This window comes from Hippocampus zosterae, chromosome 18 (genome assembly GCF_025434085.1).
Source record: "Hippocampus zosterae strain Florida chromosome 18, ASM2543408v3, whole genome shotgun sequence".
NCBI lineage: Eukaryota > Metazoa > Chordata > Actinopteri > Syngnathiformes > Syngnathidae > Hippocampus > Hippocampus zosterae.
Window position 1 is genome coordinate 17,138,287 of NC_067468.1, and position 24,882 is coordinate 17,163,168.

At 55.5% G+C, this 24,882-nt stretch overlaps 1 protein-coding gene across 23 annotated transcripts; it reads right to left on the reverse strand.

Annotated features, from left to right (window-relative positions):
- Window positions 1-619: 619 nt before the first annotated feature.
- LOC127591690 (formin-binding protein 1) lies at window positions 620-24,736 on the reverse strand. 23 transcript variants are annotated; one of them, XM_052052000.1, is made up of 19 exons: window positions 20,853-21,061; window positions 17,311-17,426; window positions 15,269-15,325; window positions 15,051-15,198; window positions 13,486-13,548; window positions 12,470-12,574; window positions 11,536-11,550; window positions 10,067-10,195; window positions 9,499-9,645; window positions 8,817-9,011; window positions 7,983-8,171; window positions 5,160-5,174; window positions 4,883-4,918; window positions 4,300-4,409; window positions 4,079-4,211; window positions 3,794-3,906; window positions 3,545-3,711; window positions 3,233-3,391; window positions 620-2,755 (listed from the first exon to the last, which is right to left on the reverse strand). In XM_052052000.1, exons 1-19 carry the CDS (start codon window positions 20,982-20,984, stop codon window positions 2,748-2,750), a joined length of 2,037 nt encoding a protein of 678 aa, XP_051907960.1. In that variant the 5' UTR covers window positions 20,985-21,061; the 3' UTR covers window positions 620-2,747. The 23 variants fall into 23 exon arrangements, with proteins under 23 accessions (XP_051907960.1, XP_051907968.1, XP_051907959.1 ...); XM_052052008.1 differs by lacking the exon at window positions 20,853-21,061 and adding an exon at window positions 24,135-24,736 and having other exon boundaries at window positions 620-3,391; XM_052051999.1 differs by having other exon boundaries at window positions 620-3,391; window positions 20,853-21,064.
- Between the last annotated feature and the right edge of the window lie 146 nt (window positions 24,737-24,882).

Sequence of the window (24,882 nt, forward strand, 5' to 3'; positions counted from 1 at the left end):
AATGTTGTGGTTGTTGCCAGGCAACCAGTGTAAATAAATGATGGGGTTGGGATGCAAACATTGTTTGAGAAGACCTCCCGGCATTCCCTCCATTGATTGACGTGACAAAAGCAAAAGATCCGGCCTGGCCATCTGTAGAGAAAGGTCACCCAAGTGACAGTCGGACATTTTGCAGGGCGGAGGGGGGGGGGGGCTAGAGCAAAAAGCACCAAAAAGAAACGGAGCAGAGCTCATTCCCGACTTTGATCAGAGTCGCTGGCTCAACCAGAGGGCTGAAAGCAAATGACAAGTCGAGGTGAAAGGTGTTGAACGGCGGCGTTGTTTTATGGCGCCGGTGGTGGCGGCGGCGCCCCCGAAAAGTCAACCGCGTCACACCACATCATTTGGAAAAGTTCTTTCAACTCACCGCTTCCCAACCGGGGCGATGCGTGGCGCTTTCAAAGTAGGGACTCGGGTTAGGGGTTCAACATCCCTTTGCGGACCCGGGGGGGGGGGGGGGGGGTGTTCAGAGTGGGCTTTCAAACTAGCACTACAGATGAAGGTTTGAAAGTAGCGTTTCCAATTCTAATCGGGGTGTCAGAAAGTGTCAACAAGATGGGCAAAAGACAAGACCCGGACGTGACTTTCAGGCAGATTTAATTGGCACAATAAACGCAATACAAAGTATTCAGTGCTCAAAAGAAGAAAACAACAAATTAGCTGCGAGGTCACGAGAAGCAGGGACGAGCGTTTCGCGTTCGGAGGCTCGCGAAGCGCCCCGCTGGCCGTAGTTGAACCTCACCTTTTGCCTTTTGCCTCTCGATTCGTATGCGTCCGACGGACGAGGCCATTTGGGCTCTCGCGCGCGCGGCCCGATCTGCAAAAAGCGGTTCGTTTGGACCAAGGAGTGGCGGCATAAAAGAAAACAACCCAAAACCACAATCGCGCAGTCATGTCAACGGATCAAGACTCGAGCCCGTTTTCCCTCCCCAAATCCAAGGCCATTTTTTCCTGATTTTCTTTAAAAAATAAATAAAAGGGAACTTTTTTAAAAACGTCGCTATTGTATATATATTTCACCCCCCCACAGAAACATTACAACGTAATTGCATCACGTCATTTTCTATTCAAACTCATCTTGTACTCACACTGTGCAGATTTGTATATCACGAGTGGCCTTTTGAAAGCTTTGATTTGCGTAAAAAAATAACGTTTGGCGTCATTCTCGTAGCCCGTTTTCAACTCCGCCTTAACTCGATTCCAGTCCACCCCCCGTATTACAATGGCCTTTCAAATGAAAACAACACGTATTAAAGTTGCTTTTTATGTCTGACAATCCTCTTCGCTTTGTTCCAACTTTCATTGCGTTTTTTTTTCTACGCGTTGACAGATGGCGACTCTTTTTCTTCTTTTCAGCGTGACACTCCTTGGCCGCACCGGCAGGACAGTGAGCGCAGCGCGCCGCCTAGTGGTTTTGCCAAATGCCCGCCCGCCCCGGTGCCCCCGGTGAACAGACGGCTGAGCGGCGTTTCGGTGCCCTTCCATTGCAGACCGTCAACACGCAGACATGAACAACAACAGTCGGCGTTATCCGACCGCAGAAAAGGTGAAGGGGGGGGGGGGTGACACGGCATCGACAAAACAAATACAACGAATTACTTTTGAAGAGGTTGGTCAAGCAGGGGTGGCAACCCGTCACTTAAAAAAAACAAAGCAAATAGAATCCCCCCCAAAATAAAACATGTTATCAGCCAATGGGCGGGGAGGGGGGCAATCATTCAAACGCACCCCCACGAGACAGGCAGCTAGGATCGGTTGGAGGAGGCAGACAGGGCAAGCATGCGGCACGCCACAACTCAAGAGACCCGATCGAGTGCCAAAGGCAGCCGCCCGGGTGCCCTACGGCGAGGGGCGGAGCTAATGTGCGCAGAAGGCGGGGTTAAGTGCAGATAAGGAAGTGGGAGGGACAGGGCGGGCGGGGCGGCGTTTGGCTCAGAGAGAGGAGCACACACGTGACAAGGTGATGAAATGACATGTTTGGGACCGCCCCCCCCCACCCATTGAATGAAAACCACCTCCCATTTCCTCATTTCTTTCCGCAATTAGTCACTGGAGGTACCCTAACCACACCGTGAGTGTAACCTGATAGAATGTTCTCTATCGCCTCATCGTACGGAAACGTTGCAAGCGTACAAAAGAGGTCAAGCTGAAAAGGTCAAAAGTCAGCACCTTTTACAAGCAAGTCAATCGATGGCGGCGTGACGACAAAGAAACCTTGTCCTGCGCGACAAGACTTCACTGCGCTTTTTGTCAACTACCCCAAACGCTGCCATTTTCTTTTTCAATATTTGTAATAAACAAGAGGTTTGTATCCATATGAAAATATTGCGACTTGCATCCGGACACTTGACGTAACATGACAAAAATGTAGCGCTAAAATTCCCCCCCGTGCGTTTGGCGCTACGATGCGCTCCGGGATGGAAGGAAGGATGGATGGCGATGAGAAATGTGGCGAGACTTGGTCCGGCGGTGCGGGCGGGACGCTTCTGCGTCCTCTCTCTGACTACGCCGGCGCGGGTTAGTCGGGCGGCCGAGCTTAACTTGAAGCCAGCCGAGCTGTTAGGGGCCAAAACAGCGCCAGTTAGCGTGGAGGGAAAAGGACCTTTGGAAAAGTGTCCGTTAGGGGGGGGGGGGATTTTTTGGGGGGGGACGGGGCGATTTCTCCCCCCGGGCCGCTTGCCCTGCCGCTTCCTCGGCCAGCATCTGCTTTAGGAATCTGCAACGCAGGACAGGAGATAAACAAAACAAGTAACACAAAAGAAGAAAAGAGACACGTTAGATGGCGGCGCAGCGGCAAAGAAAAACCACAACTGCAGTCGGACGGCAGACCGGCGCGCGCTTGGCATTTTCATTTCTTTTTTTGTCCCTACGTCAACGAGGGCGAGCATTTGCTTCCGAGCCCGACGCGGACGCTTCATTGGCGAGCAATCTTTGTGGATGTCCACGGGGCAGACATTGAGCTTTCTTTGACCTCCATCCATTCTTTGTTTGGACATTTTTGGGCTCGGGTGCGGTGCGCCCCCCCAAAAAAAGAAATGTCGAGGCCCTGACGCTCTTCTTGGGCGACGGGGCACACTTCTACGGCAGCTTTGGCTTGGCATGCGGACGATACGCTGACATTAATTTGGGCTCGCCGGTGGCGGCCTGGGAGGTGGGGGGGTGGGAGTGGGGTGTCAAATGTAGGTGACGGCACCTTTGGCGTCGGTCCCCAAGAAGAGCTCCAGGTAGGACGTGGGCACGTAGCCCTCCTCGTCGTGGTTGCGGCGCACCCGCGTCCAGCCGTCGCCTTTGTCCTCCTCGATGACGTGCAGCGGCTCGCCCTCGGCCACCGAGATGGTGCCCTCGTTGTGGCCTGCCGCAAAAAGATTCCGCGTTGAGGTCATGACGCTTTGGAACCTTTTTCACACCGTATTTCCATACAACAGAAGAACCCCCCTTCCCGCCCCCCAGCCAACAAATCTTCTCTTTCGCCCTTAACTTTGGGCGGGGGGTGATCTGCGCTTACCGTCAAAAGGGTAGAGGGCCTTGCAGTTGCCGATGGTGGGCAGCGACTCGTCGTCGTCAAACTCGTCGTCAAAGTCGGGCGCGCCGGCCGCGGGGGGCTTGGCGTCGGCCACGTCGGCCTTGACGTGAATCTCAGAGTTGTGCTCCTCCGTGTAGCTGCCGTCCGGGCTGCTCCCGGGCAGGACAGCGCACGCTATGAAGCTGCGCTCGGCTGGTGGCTTCCGGCGCGGCGCGGCGGCGCGCGGCTTACCTCTCTCGGTCCTGGGCGCAGTTGCCGTTGCCGCCGGCGCTCTCGTAGAGGGCGCTTCTCCGGTGCGTGTCGCCCTTGGACGGCAGCCGCTCCTCCGCCTCGGCCAGCCAGCCCTGAAATCCAAAGTCAAAGTGAGTCAACGCGTCTTTGAATTCCAAGACGCGCGGGCACGGGCTGGAGAGGCGACGCGGACACTGGCGACCCCGTCGTACGCCAGCAAACGCCAACGACAGGAGAGAAGTGAGAGCAAAATGTTTTTTGCCGTTGCCGCCGACGAGCACTGGCCTCAAATTTGCGCACTTCCGACTGCAGCCGCTGGATGTTGCGGCCCAGCTCGTCCAGCCGGGGGTCCACGCTGGCGGCGTCGCCCATTTGCGGATTCTTCACGTAAACGTCTTTCATCTTGGTCAGCGCGTCCCTTGAGGAGGAAGGACGAGCACAGCGGCGGCGGCGTGAGCGCGGCCGGGGCGGCGCCGACACTTGCGTCGGCGTGTTTTGCGGCGCACCTCTGCTCGGTCTCCTTTTGAATGTCTTTGTTGAGCTCGTCCAGCTTGCCCTGCAGCTTCTTCTTCCGCTGCTCCGGCGGCAGGTGGCTGTAGTCCTCGGGGCCGGAACCCTGAGCGGCCCGGGAAAAACAAACAAACAAACAAACAAAAAAACATTTCTACATAGTGTGTGTGTGTGTTAGTGTTATATTCTATCAAAACTGCATTGGGGGGTTTGCTACAGGGATAACGAGACTGGAGTTGGGTGCCAGATTTCCTTTGCCGTGCAGTCACTCTGTGAGCGAAGCGTCACTGAGCTAGCAGGCCACTTTGTTGGGATCCAAGATGGCCGCTCATTTTTCGCCCTTTGAATATTCGCGTCTGCCGTCAACTTCCTTTGAATTCGCCCAGCTATGACAGTGGCCAAACCAGTCCACTCTTCATTTCATCCAACCTTTGCTTCTCCGGGGCTCTAATTGACCCACAAACATCATGAATGTGGTTTTGTTTTGTTTTTTTTGTTTTTCGGTCAGGCCGCTACGACCCCCAAAGTCGGTATCTGGGTATGCGGCTACAAACGACAACAACAGTAAAACGTGATCACCTCAATGAGATTCCGGACGTGGGAATGGAGTGTGAGCTGCGCCGCCGAGCGGGGAATGGGAGAGGGACGAGTGGGGGCGGGGCGGGGGGGGGGGGGGGCGACACGGCCGCGCCATCGACAAACAGACAAACAAAACACAAATGAAAGCAGAGCCGTCATGATGTGACGGCGATATCCAAAGGAAGCGCGCGGCGCCGCAACCGGCATTGGCGACGGACGTCGTTACTGGGTGGGCATGCGGCACGCGGCGACGGTGATGTTACGCGGTCATGCTTACCAGCTTGAGCGAAAGCTTCACGGCGGTGGAGGGAGGAAAAAGGGGGGGGGGGCGAGGGGAGGCGGGAAAGAGAGAGAAACAACACACAACGTCAAGAGGGAAACAGGAAGGACATTGCAACGTCATTGTCCCCCCGCCCCCACCCCCCGAAACACATTTGCCGAATGACGGCGCTTCTCAAAGCGGTTCGCGGACCCGGCGGGGCCCTGGGAAGCCCGAGTCACCACTATGGGGCGCCGCTCTGTCAAATAGCGTCGGCCCATCTCTCGCCGACGCCACGGCAGCCCACCAAAAATGGCCGCCATTGCGCTGCGTGCACTTTGACTGACTGAGACGCACTTGGAGAAAAAGGCTTTAAATTCAATGGGCGAGCGGAGCCATTTTGAGTCGAAAAGGCGTCTGGCGACAGAAACAAAAGGGGCAAGCTGCGCTCTTTGGGAGTGGACGTTCCGTTTTGGAACTTCCCGCGCTCATTGTCCAAGCTTTGCCTTGAATAGCCTCCGATTGCAAGGGTGCCGCGCTGTCCCGGTCACTTTGGCAATCGTTTTCTTTGGATGGATGAGCAACATTTGGGACAGCGTTCAAGTGGGACCCAGAAACTTTGAGAAGCGCCGTGGCTCAAAGGCCAAGGGTGAGGAGTCAACAGGGTGAAGAGGAGTGCATGAAGACGTGCCCCCGCCCCCTTCGGTTAAGGCTGCCACGACACACTCCGGACAGCAGAGGGTGCTGCAAGGGCGTGAGCAGATTTTGGAAGAGGCGGCAGACAGCGCGAGACTGTGAGATATGCTCAAGCCCCGCCCCCTACACATTCAAACGAAGAGACAGGCTGAAGGAACTTTGGCCCTTTCTTCTCTGCGAACGGTTCACCGTATTCCAGTTCGCGCGACGTGACGACCGGCGTCGCGGCCCGCCTTCACCGTACACGTAAAGCTGGCGGACAAACACATATATCACATGTAGATTGCGTGAGGCCGCAGGGGGCGATGACGGGGCCCCGAAAGCGTCGGCGGCACCGAGTCACGTCATTTTCAAGTTAGCCTCAAATGGTGGATAAGAAGCGAGTCGATCGGATTGGGCAAAGTAGCGGAAAGAAGCCCCAATCTTAGTGGCTGTAAATTGCTCAAGTCATCATGTCAAACTAAAGACTTTGAGTCCAGACCAGTCGGGGTGGAAGCGGCCGATCTCTTGCAGCACTCTGCTACCTTGTAGCTTTTTGGTCCTTGGGCAGACTTTGGGAGTCACAGTCAGTCACCTACTTTTTCTTTCCCGGCCCGGCAGCCGCATTACAAATGCCATACATTTGTATCTTGCGGCCAAAGGCGGCGGCGTACGGCCACGCCAGCGGAAAGCAAGAAACCAGTGGCCGGCCTTTCCTGGGCTCAGACTGGAGGCACGCGCGTCGTTCAAGTCCAGGTCTTTTCGACCAAAACGTCGCCACTGGCGATGACATGGCTGTCACCGCGAGCGTCCCCGCTACCGTCCCGTCCCGTCCCCGGGGCGCTGGTGACACGGACAAACGTCAAAGCCGACGCGTGGGATGAGGTTATGGACGGACCCAAAGACAGCGCGGCTCCTTTCGGACTTACGACGTACTGCCGGGCTTCGAAAGCGTACGTGGGCTGGCCCAGAGTCCTCTTCATGAGCTCTTTGCGGCAAACGAGCGAGCGCGGCGACTGCCGCCGCCGCCGCCACCCCCGTGGAAGTCAAGGTTGTCAGAGAGAACACAGGTCAATGGATGCACTCAGAACGGCCACTTGAGCACTTATTCGATCTTCAATCAAGTACGAGTGCGCGCCTTCATCAAGTCCGGACAACAATCGGGCACACGGGGAGAACGACTGCGCCCGACGCCTTGTGGCGTTGGGGCCACTCGCTAGCATGCCAAGCTCGCACGTAAGCCGCCGCGCCGCACTATTGACGTGACAAAGTCCGACGAATGGCAATGAGAAGCCCCCCCACCCTGCCGGCACTGCCGTTGGTTGAACAACTTGAAGTTTGCCGCGACGGACTGCAATGTGAGTGGGGTCGACGAGCCCGTCGGGTCGCAACAACCCTTTTTGCGTCCCCGTGCTGTCCGTGCAAATTGGCCGAATGAGGGATGAAATGTCATCGATGACTGAGGCGCGGCCCCCCTCGTCGACGGGTCCCTCGTCCCGGAACACGCCCCAAAACGCCGATTTTCCGCAGTCCCTTTCGAAACCAACAATTTGCCTGCGACGAGAACGACAACGCCAACGCTCCCGTCGAGGACGCACGGGGGCTCGTGAGGAGTTAGGAATGACAACGTGGGAACGAGAAGCTCGTTAGCCAAAAAAAGAAAGAAAGACCCGCACGCACTGTATGAGTCAAGGCAATCCGTGCGGTCCACCTCTTGCAAAAATAAGGTGAAGATGGGCGGCGTGCCTGAAATGGACGCCTGCTTTTGTCATCCGACCGCATTCTGATTGGGAGCGTTTTTAAGCTTGCGGTGGTCGCAGCCGAATTGCGGCCCGTTTCCTCTGCCGCACTGGACTCGCTCGCAAGGCGCCACGGCGGACAATTTGAAGGCCTCGCTGGTGTCCTTGTCTCGTATGCCAGCGTCTCCCTCCAAAATAGGCCAAATTTGGCTTTTGCCATTCGCGCTTGACGTCATCTATCCCAGGAGGAAAAGTGCATTTGTACAAAGAGGTGCCCGCGCCCTCGGCATTTGCGGGTCCATACAGTGCGGCGGGTGAAGCGCTCGGCTGCGGAGCCCCACAAAAGCATGCATGAAGCTCGGCGCGGGCACGCAGGCACGCAGTCACGCAGACGCAGGCATGCTGGCGGGCGCGCGCGCCCACTTACCCCTCGCCTCAGGCTGCGCAGGCAGTGCATTTTGGGCTTGGAGGCCATCAAGTCGTTGAGGCGCTGCGAGAGGGGCTCCTTGGGCTGCTTGGGAGATCGGGAGTCGTTGGCAACGGCAGAGGGGGAGGGCGGGGAGGAGGCCGGGGGGGCGGGCGGGGGCTGGCGGGGAGGCGTTAACAGGGACATAAACTACCGGTAAGGAAAACCAGAGAAGAAGAAGAAGAAGAAGAAGGGGGTGGCCGGAATCCCAACGGAAGGAAAAGGAGGAGGGAACACAAAATCAATACGCCTCCTCGACACCTTCCCAAAAAGAAATGCGACACGTGGAAGCGGGCTGAGCAAAAGACAAAGCGCGGGGGGGCCTTCAAGCGTCGGGCCGATGCATTTGACGCGCGGCCATATAACGCCCCACCGGTGGAAGGTGCCACAAAGTGCACCTGCGCATCCCCGGCATCGTCTGGCCTTGGAGCGGCCCGCGCCAGCGCAAGCGGCCGCGGCGGCAAAATTGGACCGGCAAAAAGGTTCAGAAAAGGAGAACCTCGCACTTTGGCTGACTCGTCAATTTCCTCGACACTAAGCGACGTTCCTACTTGGACGCGACTTTTGGAGGCGTCTGGGGATCGTTCCCACGCAAAAGCCAAATAAGGCGGGGGGCTCCTTCCACTTGGGTCAAAGTACCGCTCACGCACCGAAATGAAGGGACGTGGAGAAAAAAAAAGTGTGCCGCCAATTCATTCTGGGGCCGCGGAGGCGGGAAACGCGTTAGTGGGCGTGACGGCTCCGCGTCGGTCGGGGAGGTGGGGGGCCGGGGGAGAGAAGCCGCGGCCGTCTCACCTTGTTTTTGCTCTTGAGGAAGGGCCAGAGTTTGGCTTTGCCTCTGCCGGCGGGCCTGTCGCGGGCCTCCCCCCGCGAGTTGCTCAAGCTGCATTCCGACACCGCCCTCTTCATGGCCTGCCCGTAGTCCTCGAACTCCACGTCTCCCGGCGGCTCGAAGCCCGACTTGTAGGACTCCACCACCTGCTTGGAGTCCTGCAGACAAAGCCGCGCTTGGAGTCAACAACAACCCAAAAAAATGAAATTGAACTTTGCCCCAGATCCGGCCAGGTGGGGAAATAAAGAAGAGCGGCGCAGAGCCCCAAATAGTCCAAAAAGACTCCCATTCGCTCATCTGTCAACGTGGATGTGAACGCGGCGCCGTCCGTTTCCTGCGATTCTCCGGCTCATCGGCGGGCCCGCAGATAAGCCGGCGCGCAGCCTTTTACGGCCGGGGCGAGAAGAGCCAGAGGAGCCGCAAAAGGCGCGGCCCAAACCAGGGCTCGAAACGCCGCTTCGGGCGAGTCCCGAGTTGCTGCAGGATGGAAGCATTTATGCCCCACTTCTGCGCCCTCCTGGCCTTGAGAGCGCCTGACGCGTTGCTCGTTGACCCCCCATGGTGACGCCTTTCCGTCACACCGCCGGCGTTGGATGAGAGCCGCGGGCGAGGTCGGTTTGTTTGCTTTCCCGCGGGCCGACTCACCGTCTTGGGCTGGATGGCCTCGGCCGCCTTGGTCATGCCGTCCAGGCACTTTCCCACGATGGGGATCACCTGGCGCTCCACGTCGGCAAAGGCCTTCATGCACGCTCCCATCCTTTCGATGCGCTTCTCCTCCATGTCTTGGACTTTCTGCCCCAACAAAAAAAACAAAACAAAACAAGGCCATCCGTTGGCTCAAGATGGCATGCGGCAGTCAAGTTTCCAGAGCGTCACTTGACATGGGCACAGTGAGGAGGGGGGCGTGGTGACGACTAAGACGTGGCTTCCCATGCTGGACAAGTCTTCTCCGCATTCCAAGGCACAAATAAAGCATTCATGCTTCAAAGAATGACACCATTGATTTTCAAAACATTGTCATGAATAGAGATCATTCTGTTTGGGGGGGGGTGTCTTTTCTTCCACTTTGCGCTGATGAAAGAAGGTCATTGGGAAGGGGGCAAATATTTTTTCACAGCTATCCCGTTGGAATCATCGTCATGGTCCTCACCCTCACCCTCACCCCGACAGAAAAGGCGGTGCGGAACGGAGGCGCCCCCGTCGCCACGGTTACCTGGAAGATGTTGGGGATGACGGTGTAATAGTGCTCATTCTGCTCCTGGTTGAACTTTTGCAGGTAGGACGAGTAGTCGCTCTTGCTGTCGGCCGCCATCTGCTGCCTGGCCGCCGCCTGCTGCCGCGCCTGAGCGCGGGAAAAAACACCACAGTGGACGGGGCGGGGGGGCAAGTGACTTCTTAATATACATCAACAAGCACAAACATCGCCGGAGCACGCAACATTGACCTTTTTTTTTTTCTTTGGTGCGCGTACATTCAAGCACATGCACGCCCCAGCGGGCGGGGCTTTCCTTTTTTTCCCCATCAAAAATTCAATGAGAACGGACAACGATTCAACGCCTACTTTGGCAATGCCAGCCTGGCGCGGCGGCTCAAGAAAGCAAACGTTCAACAACACTCAAATGCGTGTCCGCACACAACAAACGTCTGCCGTACACATTTAAATTTGTGGCTTGGGGGTGTGGTGGTGGTTGGGGGGGGGTTGAGTCCATTTGGCTAATTTGACATTGATGACGCTCAAGTGCAGCAGGAAGCAGCAAGCCTAATCTCGGCAGATGGGGAGGAGATCAGCGCACCAAGACAACAAGTGTGCTGCCTTTTGGGGAGGGGGGGGGAGGGTCTGTTTAGCGTCCGTTTCCTCTTTTGCAAGTCGGGCACCTGGGCCACACAAACTCAAAAACATTGTCGCCGATCACGAGCACAATCCAAAAAAAGAGCCTGGCGCTCTGCCCGAAACCTTTTTGGCACACAATCCAACACGGCAGTCCGAAGATTCCTCCAAAACACAGACGCCGATTTTAGATCCACCACCAAGAGGGCGGCTCTCCATGAGCAACACCTTTGAGGAAGTTGATTCAAAAGCAAAACTCATCGGCTGAGGCTGACAGTCAGCGGCAGAGATTCTTTATGCCGCGCGTAAAACGACGTCGTTGGCTTTTCTTCCCGTCATCTTTGCGTCTCTTTCGGCTTCTGTCAAAGTGACGAGACAAGCTAACGGGGTCACCATCCACAAACGTGCGGCGTTTCACTTCTTGACGCCCCTTTCAAGACATTCGTACGTGGATGGAAAATACGTCGACATCAAACGCGCTTTTTCGGCCTCAAACATTTGGAAGGGGGGACGCTTCTTTTGAGATTTGGCAGACACACACAGAGAAGCCATCGCGGCGGAGGAAGCCCGCCCCCTTCCAATACCTTCCGACCCGACACAAAAGCACAAGGCCACAGGTCAAAGTGCGAGTGAGCATGCAAAGTGCGCTGGTGCGCCACCGCGGGTCGCCACGGAGACCAAATCACATCCCGTCTCGGTTTCCTGACAGCGACCGTGTCCTATCTGGCAGATGAAGCTGGCCCTTTCCCAGAGAAAAACTCAAGCCAAAAGAAAAAAAACCACAACGTGAGGCAAGCCACGGACGCCCGGACACGCACGCGGGGAGCCACCTCGTGTCCGCCGCACGCACCTACCTTGAGGGAACTTGGCTTCAAGGTGAGGCATTTCCAAAAAAAGGTCAAATACAAACACAAAGACAACAACAACAACAACAACAAAAAAGGTGGTTAGGCCGGCTACAGCCGATCGCTCGTCTGTCGCCACGCGAAGGGGAAAGCGGCCTCAACAATCGGGAAGCCGCGCCAGCTGGAAAGTCAACGCGACGGCGCACCCGCTTGTGTCGCCAAGCTTGTCCTTCCGCAACACATTTGCCGCTGCTGCGCAAGACTTGGGCCAAGGCTCCGATGGGATTTCTGCAAATGTTGCGCCATTGTGGTGTCGCTGACTTTTTTTTTTTTTTTTTTTTAACAGACGCTTTGTGATTTATTTGGTGAGAAGTGCATTGCAACGGCCTCGCATGAGGCCGTTTCCTTTTTCGCACCTGCGCAGCAAGACGAGGGTCCTTTTTGGGGCCGAGCCGGGACGCGAGTCCAAACCTCAAATGAGAGGCCAGGGAAGCGCTTGAGGTTGGAGCGTGCGCGCGGCATCCAAAAAGAAAAAGAAAAGCACAAAGTGGACCGACAACATGAGGCGCTCCAAACGGGCAAAATAATAGCGCCGGTGCAGTGCAAAGCCTTCCCTTGCGCTCCTGCGACGCCAAAGTCACCAGCAAACCAAAAACCAAAACCCAAAACCTTGCTCCAGCGTACACTCAATGATGACGTGTTGCCATAGCACAAGATTGCACCACGTGCATATGCAAATGACACACTCGCCGGGGGGCCGCTTTTCCCGCAGAGGGGGCCTCGATTGCCCGGCCCGTATTTGCATCGTCACGGGGTCCCGACCGTGTCGACGCGTGATTCTGACACCGCCCCCACCCCCGCGGCAGAGGGTCACCGTGACGACTCTTTGGATTCGATGTCAAAACAGGAAGTGGAACGGAGGGGGCGGCGGCCTTCAACGTACCTTTTCCACGTCGGCCTTTGTCACGTTGATGTCGGCGTCCATCTTGTCAAAGTACTGCTTGGCTTTGTCGGCTTCTTTGCAATCCCGTTCAAATTTCCTTTTACACTGAGGAAAAAAAAAAAAAGGGAACAGAGATAAGGAAGCCCAGATGGCGGATCGCCGCAACTGCGGATGCGACACCTCCACCGACGATGACAAACCACGGGAGGTTCCGCAAAAGGGGAGTACGCCACTTTGCAAAGGTTGAGCTCCTTTCACAATCAAGAAGGGCCTCAAATTTCAACTTGCAAAAAGTAATTGGAACAAAGTCCGTGAACGGAGGAAGGTGGAAACGGGACAACGCGGTGGCTCGCCGGCGTGTCGGCAGGACAACGCTTTGATTCTTTTCTTTGGTTTAGTTGAAGCCAGAGACTAAAGTCGGCATCGTGGGAGACCGTGCGGACTGTAACGACTTGTATTCTTTTCTCGCCAATATGACGAGATTGCAGGCAGTGCGGTCAACTCGACCGGGGCTCGACCGCCGAAGCTCCTTTAAAATGGGCCAATCTGGATTTGGCGTGGCCATCCAAGACGTGCAACGGCGGGGGGAAGACGAGACGGCGCCGGGGCCATTCCTCGCAATAAAGGCGGCAAAGCTGTGGCGCCGGCTTTTCACGCGATGACACGAGGGCAAAGCTAACAGCGTCCGGCCGTCGCGGCGTCGCGCGCGCACAAACGCAAGCATCCGTCCGAGCCCGGTGTGGGGCAAATAAAGGAGATCTTATCTTAACCCCCGAGCAAGAATGGGGCGTTTGTCAGGGGCCCGCGTGCCCATCGGCCTCACAAAGGGATCATTGAAGGTCGCGCTGGTTATGGAGGGGGTGGGGGGGGGCGTGCGAGGACGGCACAGATAAGGCTCGGACTTCCCCGCAAACACGCGCTGGCTAAAACAAATCCGTGGGACACTCATCTGCTCCCGCGTACTTTGTCACGCTGCAGCCTCGCCGGCCATTTTTCTTTGTTTGGACGTCACTCACCGACTCCAGCTGTTTCCACGAGCCCTCCATGTGCTGCTGCGCTTTGCGGCCATCGTGGAAGTGCTGCGGGAAGACACACGGCGACACAAGCGTCATTGGCGCCTCAGCGTGGCTACGCCGACACCTCGTCGCACTTCCCTTTTCCAAAGTTTCGAGGGAAGCGCTCCAACGTTGCGGAGGAAGTACGGGAGTTCAGTCACGCGCAGCAAACGGCTACAGTGACTCTTTTCGGCCGCGCGGCCTTGACGTTTCTCCTCCGGCGGGCCGTCGTCGACGTCGGAACTAAGAGCCGAGTCGTTCATCGGCATGACGCGCTTCGCAGGAATGCGGCTGCGCGCCCTCGTCACCGCGTACGATACTGGCTAATCGCTGGCAAGAGCCGTAAATCAGAAATACTCGAGGAGATAAGGCCCCCAAGAGCAAGGAATGTGGACAGACTGGGGGGTGGGGGGGGGGCAAAAGCTGCTGACGAAAGGCCGGCCGAGTCCGAGATCTGCCTAGCGCACAACGTCCGCTATTACCGACCCGGGCCGGTGACTTGGGTTGACACTTCTGCGGTCCCGTTCTTGGCTCGGTACCAGGTCCCATTTTCGGTTTTGACGACCGTCACATGGCTTGGCTCTCGTCCTCAACATGGCCTCCCTTTTTCCTGGGCCTGGCTTTTGCTCTTCTCTTTGGCTGATTTTGGAGCGCGCCCGGCATCTCCTTGCGCTCGCTCTTTCTTGGCTCTTTGCTCCGCCTTAGCTTGGCCCTTTATTGCCGCGGTCTAGCAAAGACGGACGGTTTCAAGGAATTGGCGGGTCGAACAGGCCCAAATCAGAAGAGGGTCCCAGTGGGGTTTTGTGCAGTTGCTGAGGGGTCCTTTTGACCTTTGTTTCAGCACTCGCCTTTTTTGGGGTCCGTTTATGACACGGACCTCAACGGATCAATTTGAGGCGCAACCGGCGGGCTTAAGCGAAGCAAAGCGCTGAAAAGACTTGTGGGAAAATCCCCGCGAGTGCTACTCTGCAGTCTGTAGGCTCCAAAACGTGGACGGAGAACGTTCCGGATCAAATGCGCTCAAAAGAGCAGGAAAAGGACTCGAATGGGGGAGGGGGCCGCACAAAAGCTCGCGTAAGCCCACCGAGACCCCCGCTACGGAACGACCGAGGGACACGAACGATGGCCGTCGCCGGTTGCGACGTGTCAAGGCTAAACATCGGCTCCAAAAAGGCTCCGCGTTGCCGTGAAAGAGAGCCTCTGCTTTGGCTTTTGTTTCCGCTCCAATTCCCACAGCTGCGGGCTTCCGTGATAGCACATTCCCCCCCCCCCCCCGCAATTTTCCAGCCGGTCGCGTTTTGCTCCTTAATAAGCACAGACGTGTTCCGAGTGACTCAAGAGCCGCAAGGCGGATGCACTTTGCTCCCGCACGCCTTCAAAGTCGGCGAAGGCTTTGCGAGGAGCTGACGTTCCGCACTTGCGGGCGAGCCTCGGGGTGAAGCTATATTTACTCCGGCGTGCTCACTCACCAAATGGGGGGGGGGGGGGGGGGGCGACAGCAAGGCGCGCGCGGGTCTTTGACTCACCGTCTTCCTCTCCGTCTTGAGATCCTGCAGGTAGCGCGAAAGCTCGCCGATGATCTGCGACGTCAGGTTCTCGGCGATCACCTCGTGTTGCCCGGCGTAATCGTTGAGTTCGTTGAGCGTGGTCACGAAGGCCCGGCAGAAGGTGTACCTAAACCAAGGCCGCGCCGTTAACCTTTGGGTCCAGAGAGGGAGCGCGCGTGAAGCTCTGCCGCGCTTACTTGCTCTCCTCCTCTTCCCGCGAGTTCTTCTTGGGTTGGTACTTCTTTGACAAAGTCCTGCCAGAACCAAAGAGTCATTTCATCTGTTGATGCCGCCGGGCGTGCCAAGAAGGCGGAGGATCGGGTTTTGCTTCCGTCGCGTACCTTAGTTTTTTTTCTTGTTTTTTCCGGGGGTGGGGGGCGGTCTGCATTCTATCAGAATATTGCCGAATGATGTCGGAATATCGCCACACGCGAGCGCTGTCATTTTATGGGAACACAAAAGTTGTGACTTTTGTGTTCGGAAAGTTGGCCGGATTTCTTTTCTACCCGATTGAAAAGATTCTACCATCTCCCACCCCCCCCCCCCAAAAAAATCACAAGCCTACCAAATTAAAATCTGTATTTTTTTTTTACCAAAATAGTAAATTGATCAGCATTGAAAAGCCATTTTCCTAGATTAAAAAAGGTCATTTTAGCAAAAGTCCAACGTTTACAAGAATAATACATGAGAACAGAGAGAGGCCTGCGCTCACTCGCAACGCGATTGGGGTGGGGTTGGGAGGGGGGGGGGGGGTTGCTCCACATGTCTGCACTCCATCCTGCTTAATCTGCCCTTCTCCCCGATGCCTCTCTTGCGCCGTTGCTAGGCAGATGGAAGCGTCCCGAGCTGCGCCGGGCCTTTCTTGTCCTCGGCTAATTCTAGCGGCCCCGCGGCCGTTAAGTCATACCGGGGCAGGCGTCACGTGGTTCAGATTGCTCCGGTCCACTCACCTACTTTGCGCATTAAGGAAAACGTGTTGTTTTGGAGCTCGCAGTCTTTCTCGTCACCCATGCCATACTGGAATCGGTGGGGGAGGGGGCTCAAATGTATCGCCCGGACCGCAGCATTGCGCATGTTTACACCAACGCGACTGGAAGAGGATTAGACGCGGATTAACGGCGCAGCGCGCGCCCTGGCTAAGGGAGGTTTCGCCATTGTTTTGGATTGCTCTCGGCAGCTAATCGTCCGTATCTGCAAATGCATTGTTGGAAAACTATCTTGGTGGAAGAATGCCGCTGCTTAAAAAAGAAAAAAAAGTCAAAGAGTTCTTGCCAGAACCAGGTCCATGATCTCAAACCCCCCCATAAGGATATAGCCGCAAAGCTATCAGCTGCCCCTTTAAAAAAAAAAAACTACAACAAAACTGGGGTGAAGGGGGAAGTTAAAGCCATATTGCCAGTCCTCTTTAAAGATGACTAATGTGTGTGTCGAGGGGGGGGGGGTCGGTTAAATCCCCCACGAGTTCAGGCTCCTCATATACTCATCGCAGACTGGGGACCAGAAGGGGGTGGGGTGTGGGACACTTGCGTTTGGAGGCCGGCAAATCTGGGTCAGACCTCGGGGGCGGATATGAGGCCGATACCGAGCCGTCGCCATGGCGATGCACAAGCGCCGCCCTCGCAAGCCACACACACACACACGCACCCACACACACACTTTCTCCCGCTTGAAGCAGAAGTCGACAACAGGCAACAGGAGTGCGTGCGATTTCTTCTTTTTATGATTTCTTCTTTTTGTGACTTCTCAAGTCAGCATTTGGAATCGTCACGTCGCTTTCTTTCTTTCAACAGGCGCCCTCATAACATGTCTGCAGCACGCTTTTAATCCAAGTCGGTTCACCGCGACAGGTACGACAAAATCACCACTGGCAAATGTCCCCCCCCCCCCCCGATAACCAAAGAACGGGCTCCACCGTTGAAATCATTTTTGCAAAAACACAAATACATCAGGATTTGTTTTTCTTTTGAATTGAATGCTGCTACCTTTGCAGCTCTGCTTACCCTAATGAGTCATTTTATCAGAATAAAAATGACAATTTATTCCCAGGGAAAAAGCCGCTCTTTTCAGAACTTAAAATTATATTTTGGCCAAAAGAGTTATTTGCTAAATAGATATAATCATCACTTCCTTTCCAAGAACCCCGACAACCAAGCCGTCGTTGAACCGGAACACAGTCAACACAAAGAAGTTGTGCGTCTGTGGCCTTGACGTCGGAACTCACTCGCGTTCAGGTACTCACCTAATTTGTTTGGCATAGTTGATTTCGATCTCGGACCTCTCCTTGACAAATTTGGCGTACCTCTCCAGAAAGTCGATCCCCCACTGCGTATGCTTCTCCAAGTTGTCAAACTGATCCTGCGGCAAAGACACACCAGAGTGCTCTTTCACGGCGGCCGTATCAGAGCAAACGCGAAAAACAAAAACAAAAAATGTCTCGCTCGCAAACCGGGCCCGGGGACACACGAACGGAAGCAGACCGGCGGTCAGGCGGGCGAATCGGGAGACTGCGGAGGATCCTCGTTTGCGCCGCGTCCGGAGACGAGGCAAGGCGACACGTCGGGCCAACGAGAGCGCGCGTTTCTTACTTTTTGCCATTTCTCACCGCGTCTCATAAAAAACGACTGACCGATGAACATCTGGCACCAAAGACATTTCTCAGCAAATCGGGGACGACGGCGAATAAAATCATCACGTTGTGACATTCGGACGTTCTTTCATTCGAGCCAGGAATGAAAGATCGGCCGAAGCGGCGAGCGATCGCCAGTGGTTTTCCACTCGTACGGTGGGAAACTGTGGCGCCAAGTGGAGACCGTTTGATGATACTCCGCATTCTCTACTTGGCTGTGCAGTTTCCCAGCATACTCGCGCGCAGAACCTCCGCTAATACGATGCGCAGCGCTCAAAATGTGCCCCGGACCGGGCAAAATCCGCCGGCGTACTCACAGCGACGCCGAAATATTTTGTCAGGGAGAAACAAGCTCGATTGGCGTCACTCTGGCAGCTGCCCATCCTGCCATCGACCATGTCTGGAGTGTTCACTCAAAACATTCATAAGCTCAGCCTGCAAGGCGGCGTGACACAGGAAAGTGTGTTTGTGACACAGGAAGTAGCTGCGGTGGGGGTTGGGGGGGCAACGAACACGTGCTTCCACGCCTCTTCTGTAGTCACCAAACCAGAGTTGCCTTCCTCAATCGCCGAACGTGTTAAAGCTTGGACGCGTTTGGGGGGGGGGGTTGACCAAGACGTCCCGAAAAATTATTAACTTTGTACTTTAATGGTCAGGGACAGCTTGGCGTGGCAAAAAGTATCCAATTATGCTGGATGATGGACCGTTGAGTGACAACGTGGAGCGCCGCGTTAGCTTCTGGTGCTAGCTAGCGCTCGTAGGATGAACTTGGAGTGCGTCTTTTGCCATTTCCATTTGGCTTTTGGGACACTTTGCGTTAACCTTTGGCTCCGGTGTGGCGTCGGCCTGACATGAGCGGAACATCAGTATGATCATCAGGGCGAGGTTAGCGGACGACGGCGGAACACGCACAGTGAAAGAGGGCGGCGGGACGAAAAGAGCGCCTCGAGTGAGGGGGAGGGTTTCCGGCCGGCGTTGTCAGCGACCTTCCATAGGCGATCGCTCGTCACGGAGTCACTCGGCCCACCGGATTCGCCGGAGGCTACGGCTTGACAAAAGCCTCTCACTTGAACAGCGGTAGCACGGGGCTGCGCTAGAAAATCTGTGATAAATTGTCAGACCGTTTCGTGAGCGTCGCTTTCAATCTACTATGAAGACGCGAGCTAAACATTTGGTTTTGGGGCTGGCCAAAATGCAGCGCCACGAGCGACACTGCTCCGCACGTGAGCGGCGTTACCCTTTTCTGCAAAGGCACCATGGTCTCCCGCTGTCCCTCCGGAAAAGATCCCAAACTCCGGCTAGTCCCAGACGGCGCCCGTCCGCGAGCGCGCGTCCCGGCCGACGCGCGGTAAATCCCGATGGTCAGGCGGAAGGTGTGGCGGAGGAGGACGGCGAGCGAGTGCAACAGAAAAAGGGAGGAAGGGCGGGATGAGAGATGGGAGATGGGCGGGATTACTCAGGAAAGGGATTACAATCGAGGGGGGAGCGTGGCTCTCGACCTCCCGTCCTCAAAGGCCTTGACCGGAGCGCCGGTGGATGACGTCAAAACCAAAATAAGAGCGCTCTCGTTTGCGGCGTGCCTCGGTTTGCCGTCAGGGCAGGAAAGAGCCTCGCCACCCACTCCGACGTTGACCAATTTTCAATGACAGCCGGCGCGAGACGTGATTTCAAAAGCGCCCCCCCCCCTCCACTCCCCGTGATGTGGGCTCCATTGTGCTAGGCCCAGAAGGAAAACAACATGGCTTTTTTCTAATTCGGGAAATGAAGAGTTCGGCGGGGGTGGGCGGAGGCAGCGGTGAACACAAAAGGAGTCCCGAGCTAAATATAGCTGTGACCCCCCCCCCATGACTTAAGGCAAACAAATACGCGGGCCTTCCCCACTGACGGCAGGGATTAGGGACCCTCCCGACGCACATGATTTAGCCTCCGCTCCTCCGGATTACAGGCCTCCCGGGGAGTATTGATCTCATCCGGCCAGATGACGGACGGGGGTGGGTGGATCTCCCCGTGACCAGATCCAAATCACTCGCATGTGATGCAATCACGGGGACCACACACACCACGTGGCTGTGCGATGAATTGATGCGCTCGGCGGAGGCCATGAAGCGAGTCGAGAGGACAACTCTTCCTCCCAAAAGCCCCATTGTGCAAGGCGCGGCTTCACAGAATCGCTTCTCGAAGGAGCGCGGTGGCACGGCGCTTTGTTGCGTCACGGGCCGTGCGTGGGTGTCCGCAAGCGCGGGCAAATATTTGGCGGACAGGCCGAGCCCTCTCTTCCGACACACGCGCCGCTTTGTCCGAGGAAGCGGGGTGGAATAATGTTCCCGTCGCCCCGAGTAAGCTCCTCGCAAGGAACGGGGGCTGGAAGACAAACGGCCGCGTGTGGCAAAACGAGAAGCTTAACCCCCCACCGTTTGGGGAAAATTGTCAACCGAGACTAAAAGGCAGGAGGACGTTGGAGGGGCAACGTCACATCAAAGAACAGAAAGGCCTTTGGAGCTTACTGGCTGTGACATCAACGCTCCAGCGGATCCAACAGGGAGTCCCACCCGCTTAGCGCTTTCAAGGCTCTTTGCTAGCGCTATGAGCTTGGCGGTCAGGCAGCGGCACCGGACAAAAGTCAAAAAGGTCGCCTCCGTTCGGGACATTTTGGGCCCGCGCGCTTCGGATATGCAAATCTGTTGTGCTGTCACGTCGAGATCGTTGACGCCGACTGGGCGCAAGTCCCGACTCGAGTTTTGGAACCTCAAAACGTGGCCGCGTCCCATTCTCATTGAAATGAAACGAGTCACGGCCGACGGCCGCTCGCACGGAATCCCAGCAGCTGTTTGCTGACCTTAAGCGCGCGACTCACCGCTCGCATGCCTGGGGGCTATTTCTAGAGACGAAATCCTCCCTCGCGCGGCGACTACTCCCGCCGCCATGAAACGGTGACTCACACTAAGCGGAAGCCTCGTCGACTCATCCTTTTCACCGCCCCTCCTTTTCACACTCAACCTTCAAGTAAACGGTCAGGCCTTTCAAACGGGGACCCGCAGAGGACCAGAATATTTCGGCCCTCGACAAGTAGCAGTTTGCATTTAGTTTGAGAATCTCCCGGTCCGCGACCGGACACCAACGCCGCCTGATGCGGGTGTCGCCGGCGCTCAACTCACGGTGCTGGTCATCTTCATCTGGATAAGCACCCGCAGGTACTCTTGATAAGGACTCGGCTTTCGCACGTCCTTCTCGGGTTTGGCGCGGGGGCCGTCCAGGAAGAGAAAAAACTCACTTCTTCGGCGCAACATGACGGCGGGGGAACACGTGAATAACGATTCTTAAAAAAGGGGAAAAAAAAGTCCGTCCATCCGTGGGCAGGAAGAATAAAAGCGCCAGGGGCAAAGACGAACTTGAAATGAGCAGCTGTTAATCCGATTGCGACGCCGCCGCGGTCAGCGGCCCCGCGCAACCAATGAGCGGCGTCGCAACCCCGCGGCCGAGCGCCGCCCGGCCTTTCGAGCACACGGCGGCCATTGTTGCGAGCTGAGCCGTTCCGCAACTCCGTGCGGGGCAAAGCTCTTTAAATTCTTATGCAACAGAGCGTCTGGAATAGGGCGACCCGTAACGAGTCGGATCAATGCGGCGAATGTGCTCGAAGAGAGACGCAATTGGAGTGGCCGTTTGGGATTCGGCAGAGGTCTCATCCGCTTTCGCGTCCCGCGAGAGCAAATGTCCCCAAGTCCCCATCGAGCCAAACGTGATGACGTTCCACCACATGATGGCATCTTCAGCAAGTGAAACGCTCTCAAGTCCAGGAATGAGCATCAGCATTTTTTTATTTCTTTTGTCTTTTGGCGGAGGGGAAGGCGGCGAGGGGGGGGGGGGGCTTTTGAGTTGCTCTTTTTGCAGAAGTATGTCGCGTGCAGAACCACCGGCGGTGAGGAACAAGCAAATCTCATTTGACTACGTGAACGGGTTGGGCAGCCCGCTTTCAAGAGCGCGTTGAGGTTGAACACATTGAGTCTTGGGCAAGATGACTCAGTGAATGTGTGGGGGAGCCCAAAGAGGTTGCGGTGAGCGGCCCGATAACAACCACCCCGGGTCGGGGGGCCCCCCCCAACACTGAAAACTGCAGCCATAAACGACATGCATCCGTCCGCCTCCAAGTGCCTGAAATCAAGCTCTGCCGACTCCGAGGTCGCATCAAGTGGGCTTGGCTTGAGCTGCAGCCGTTTGAGGACACTTTCAGCCTTCTTCCGTACCGCCTGATCGACAACCACGCGGGACTAGTTCAGGCGTCGGCGCGCCACCCAAGAGTTCCTCACCAACTCCCGCTTCTTTGCAGAAGTGATATTTTCAAGGTGAAAAAAGGTGGAAGTGTCACCGTTCAACTTCTTTTTTCCACTGGCCGCAGGGGACGGACGGGGAAGGGAACTCAAAGTGATCACGCGATTCGGCGGCGGATGCGTGCGAGTCACCACATGTTGGGCACTCTCGCGTCATCTCGCGCAACTTTGGAGGGCTAGACGCAAATCTTGCTGGAAGTTTTGAGATTCGCAGTCGTCGCGTTTGAACCAGCACCACGTTCGGGTGCTTTAAGGTCGCCATTTGCCTCGCTGTAATTTGGGGAGGAGTTAGGCTACGACGGTCGCTTGTTTCCAACAGGCCCATTACGGCACTGGCACGATGACCTCGGCTTCAAAGACATTTTGCCCATGTGGACCTCTTCCTTTTGAAGGACGCGTGATAAGCAAAGGCCCGGGGGAGCGCTGAGAAGCCAACTGCTAGCAGCCACGGCTAGTAAATCCTGAGCGCCGGTCGAGCTACATCCTCAACAAGCGCGCGGTGGCGAAGCCGCTTGCGTACTCCATCGATAGATTTGGACAACGGAAACCTCGGAAGAACTCCTGAGCTAGCAAATTGAACCGTAGCGCTTGGCGGATGCTTAAGCGGTGACACAGCTGGACATTCTCCAAATGCGACATCGCAGTCGACAAACGTTTCAAGTATTCTCTTCAGTCTGCCCCATTTTTGAATGCAACGGGCACACTTCATTCGCGCTTACGGGAAGTTGAGAAATGCCGCTTGACCGTGACACGGCTTCCTGAAAGAGGAGTCTCGTTTCCTGATCACGTGGCGGCGGCTTCTTGCTCATCTCTCGAGTCGCTTGGCGCTCGAAATCCAACCGGCTCAGCGTCGTCAATAACATCGCTATCGGGGTTGCCTTTTTTCCCCCCGGCTTTGTTCATCCGGTTCATGTCAGTTCTCATTGAGGAGAAACTCTCACCTCTCTCTTTGCGAGATAAGTCTCGTGTCATTCAAAATTGGATGACTATGAAACTCTGAGCACAGGGCCAAATAACTCTTCCCGCCCGCGTGCGTTGCGAGTTACTCAATCGCACTCGCGCACCGCAACTTCCTGCCCACGCGCTGCGAGAAGCAGCAGTCGGCGTCATCGCGCTTCCGCGTTTCCGTTCGCAACCGCCCGTGGAGCATCGGCGTGGCCGCCGATTAAGGATCGCCGTGGCGAGCGTCTGCGTTTGGTGGAGTCGGACGACGCGGCGTCTGGCTGTGACGCGCGTGAGAAGCCCGGTACGGGATTTGTTTGGAGGAAGGAAGCTTTCCCAGATTTCAAGTGGCCACGTGCTTTGCTGCAGAAATGTCCTGAAAAAGACGCCGACGTGACACGGGCAACAGAAAAAAATGTTCTTGTCAGACTACAATCTCGCAACGGAGCTTTTGTGCCAATTGGAAAGCGATTGCCGATGAACGACACGCACTTTGATGAACTGCAAAAGTTAAATTGCCAAAGGCTGAAGAAAATCGAATCCAATCAAATGAAAATACAGTTAATCAGCCTGATTGTTATAACTCAGCAGGACTGCTGTGTAGGACCTGATGACCCCATGAACTCGCAAATTGCTCGCCACTTGACTTTGTGGCTTGTCGATATGCGACTGGAACGCCAACCTTTGCTATAATGTGACTGAACATTTTGTGAGTCCAACTGACACAATGTCACGACCACAGGCACCCAATTACAGGGGTAGGAAAGTGATAGATAGATAGATAGATAGATAGATAGATAGATAGATAGATAGATAGATAGATAGATAGATAGATAGATAGATAGATAGATAGATAGATAGATAGATAGATAGATAGATAGATAGATAGATATGCAATTCCATGACGGTTGTGATTGATTTAGTAAGGAGGGAGGGTATCCCTCACTGAACATTGGCGACGTCGAAATATGAGACGATAAGAAGCCTTCAAAGGAAGCTAGCTGCGCTAAGCCAAATTAGCTTGGATGCGTTTGATTGGAGGAGGGGGGGGCGCTAGCCTCGAACGTTGTTTTTACGTCAGTTAGCCGGTTCAAAGGGCAAAACACTTGGCGAAAACAAAAAACGCCACATTATTAATCGTAATAATGTAAGAATAAGGGCGAGACTCACCCATAGCTCTGAGCCCCAGCTCATGGTTTCGGGACGACGTCCTCGGAATTAATCCACGACGAGGCTGCTTGTCGGTGTCGTTATGGTGAGGAGGAGGCGGATAGGGGGTGAAATCACCATAAAAAGCCTGTTTTCTTGCCGTTTTGCTCAGCGTCTCATCTTGAGCTCGCGATCGATGCAACGCGCGCGCTCCCGCCCGGGCTCGATGACAGCTGCTGGAGGGGTGCGCGTGCACGACGGGTGACGGCAGAATCCCACACAGTGGCCTTCGCTAGTTGTCAAATACTGCAAGTGTAAAGTGTCCTCGCAGATGATTTTACGTGAAGTGAAGCTTGAAGGGAAGCGGGAGGGACCGCGAGGGTGCAGAGGGAGGAGGAGCAAAACTGCCCCCCCCCACACACACACACACCGACCAAAGCAGATGTTTCATTGAATGACACCCCACAGTGTTTCACAACTACTGCCCACCCCGGCCGCAAGCCTTCTTTTGATGGCTTCATTCTCTTAAATACTTGTTATACACACGGGTTTTGCGCATTTTGTAGGTGAAAAAGAAGAAAAACCCTACACACCCCTGTTCAAATGCTAAAGTTATGTCATGTTAAAAAATCATTGCAAAATATTTCCCACTATTAATGCATCCTCCAACTTGGACAACTCAATTCAAAGATATTTTCAAGGGCGGGGACTAAAAATAACAGGAATCATTTTAACACATTAAACTGATAGAAAATTAACGATGGCCCAT